At 43.3% G+C, this 1,874-nt stretch overlaps 1 protein-coding gene across 1 annotated transcript; it reads right to left on the minus strand.

Annotated features, from left to right (window-relative positions):
- Positions 1 to 514: 514 nt before the first annotated feature.
- Positions 515 to 1,369, minus strand: LOC123083443 (probable methyltransferase PMT18). Its single transcript, XM_044505491.1, has 2 exons — positions 912 to 1,369; positions 515 to 787 (listed from the first exon to the last, which is right to left on the minus strand). The coding sequence occupies exons 1-2, from the start codon at positions 1,367 to 1,369 to the stop codon at positions 559 to 561; spliced, it is 687 nt and encodes a 228-aa protein (XP_044361426.1). The 3' UTR covers positions 515 to 558.
- Between the last annotated feature and the right edge of the window lie 505 nt (positions 1,370 to 1,874).

Here is a 1,874-nt window from a genome sequence, read left to right on the forward strand (position 1 = left end):
ACATTCAGCTTGGCTTATCATACATTCTGCCTGGGCCACCTATTTTAGTCTCAACTTTTTGCAAAAAAGAGAATGATTCAGTCAAAAATAATTCATATTTGGTTCACGAATCGAGCCTTTCTTTTGGCAAGCTGAGTGCCAGTTTTTGAGCAGATGTTTCGTTTTTGGATTCTGCGCCTTGCTCAAAAGATTTTTCGGTCTGCCCTTTCTTGGGTGAAAATTGTTCAGACTCCGAAAAAAAGAGAATGATTCGGACAGACGCACATTCATCTGAGCCAGCTTTCTCAAATCTATGAGTAAATATCCTCTTGGAACGGTTGACCGAATTCCATCGTATACACCATCGCATCGTGTCACACTCACTACTCGCAACAACGCGATGCAGCTTGCGAGTCAAGACCACAAAATTAAACCGACGATGATACATCAAATTCCCACCTACTATATACAGATATTACCTGAAGCTAAGAGAGAACAGTCGATGAAGACTCGACAGAGAGGTTTTCCATCTGAACTTTCGCAGCAGACGACATAGAACAACACTGATGAAGGCGATAGCTATTGCTGCTTTTGGGCAGGCTCCCCGGTCCAGTAAGTTTTGACGGCCACAAGGATCTTCTCAGGGTTGAACGGCCCGGATTCATGATCCATGATCTGGCTCTTCCATCTCATGCCATTGGTGATGGCTTGTATCTTCACTAACATCTCCACGGTGTCCCTGAAGATCACCGTCCTCTCAGGCCGCAGAATCCGGTCCATCTCCAGGAGAATGTATGTTATGTCACACCTGCAACCATTGTTCAAAATTATAATCAGTCCATGGCTTTGGCGATAATCATTAGTCACTCTACTTGTTTAATCCAAACTTTCTCATAACAACCCAAATAAAAATCTTCGGTTATTTCAATTACCTATCCTGATAGAAGCTGAACACTTTATCAGCGTGGATGAGGTCATACGTCCTGGGATACGTCGAGAAAGCCTCACACCAATCATGGTACGTTCCAATAAACCCACAATCGTAGATGACACCAAGGGCATCAGGAGAAGAACCTAAAGGCACCACGTTCATCACCCAGAGCGGATACTCCATCAGCGCAGCGGCGAAACCCCCCATCCCCGCATTCATGTCCATCACGTTCCTGTATCTCCCCTTGGCCAGTGGCGGGATCAGTTTCTTGTAGTGGCCCGCTCGCTCTGCCCACAACTTATTGTCCTCTTCGAACTTCTCAGGGTTGATGCCTGAAACTGAACCTCGGGTTATTCTCGGCGGAACTGCAGATGCTCTTTCTGGCCATTTCTTGAGGGCTCCGCCAGCAACTTCTTCCTCGGTTTGCACTTCCGGCAGAGAAGATATGCATGTCTCCATCTTCTACGGTTGTACCTACGTGGTCACACAGTCAGTTTGGTCACACATTTTTCTTATTATTGTGATATGTAAGCTGATTCTTGCACTCAAACCATGAAAATTTTGTTTCTTTCAGTTGTTTGCTTCGGCTCATGAAGACATACTAATTTTTCCTCTATGAAGTAAAGAGTGACTAGACTCTAAGATAAGATCTTATTCCATGCTCATTTTTGGACCAGCTGGGTTGTCGGAACTCTACTGTTTTTTATCTCATCACATGTATGAATTGCACGGGAGCAAAAATGAGGTTGGTAATGTTTCCGGTACATTTATTGACCTTTGGCTATACATATGTGTTCAGCCGGTGAGTATAATGGTGAACTCATGACATCTGATCATTTTGGTTATCATAATTATAATAGATTTGTTACTATCTCATTTCAATTTTCTTCTACTTCCTTCGTTCCCAAATATTTGTCTTTTTAGACATTTCAAATGGATACAACATACAGACGTATGTAGTCAT

The sequence above is a fragment of the Triticum aestivum genome, chromosome 4A, assembly GCF_018294505.1.
Source record: "Triticum aestivum cultivar Chinese Spring chromosome 4A, IWGSC CS RefSeq v2.1, whole genome shotgun sequence".
Taxonomy (NCBI): domain Eukaryota; kingdom Viridiplantae; phylum Streptophyta; class Magnoliopsida; order Poales; family Poaceae; genus Triticum; species Triticum aestivum.

What these genes read in the sequence shown, in the direction of transcription:
- LOC123083443 (XM_044505491.1), bottom strand. Translation starts at nt 1,369, where the DNA reads ATGGAGACATGCATATCTTCTCTGCCGGAAGTGCAAACCGAGGAAGAA. An exon ending in TTCAGCTTCTATCAGGATAG is followed by an intron (nt 788 to 911) that starts GTAATTGAAATA and finishes CAATGGTTGCAG; the next exon opens with GTGTGACATAACATACATTC.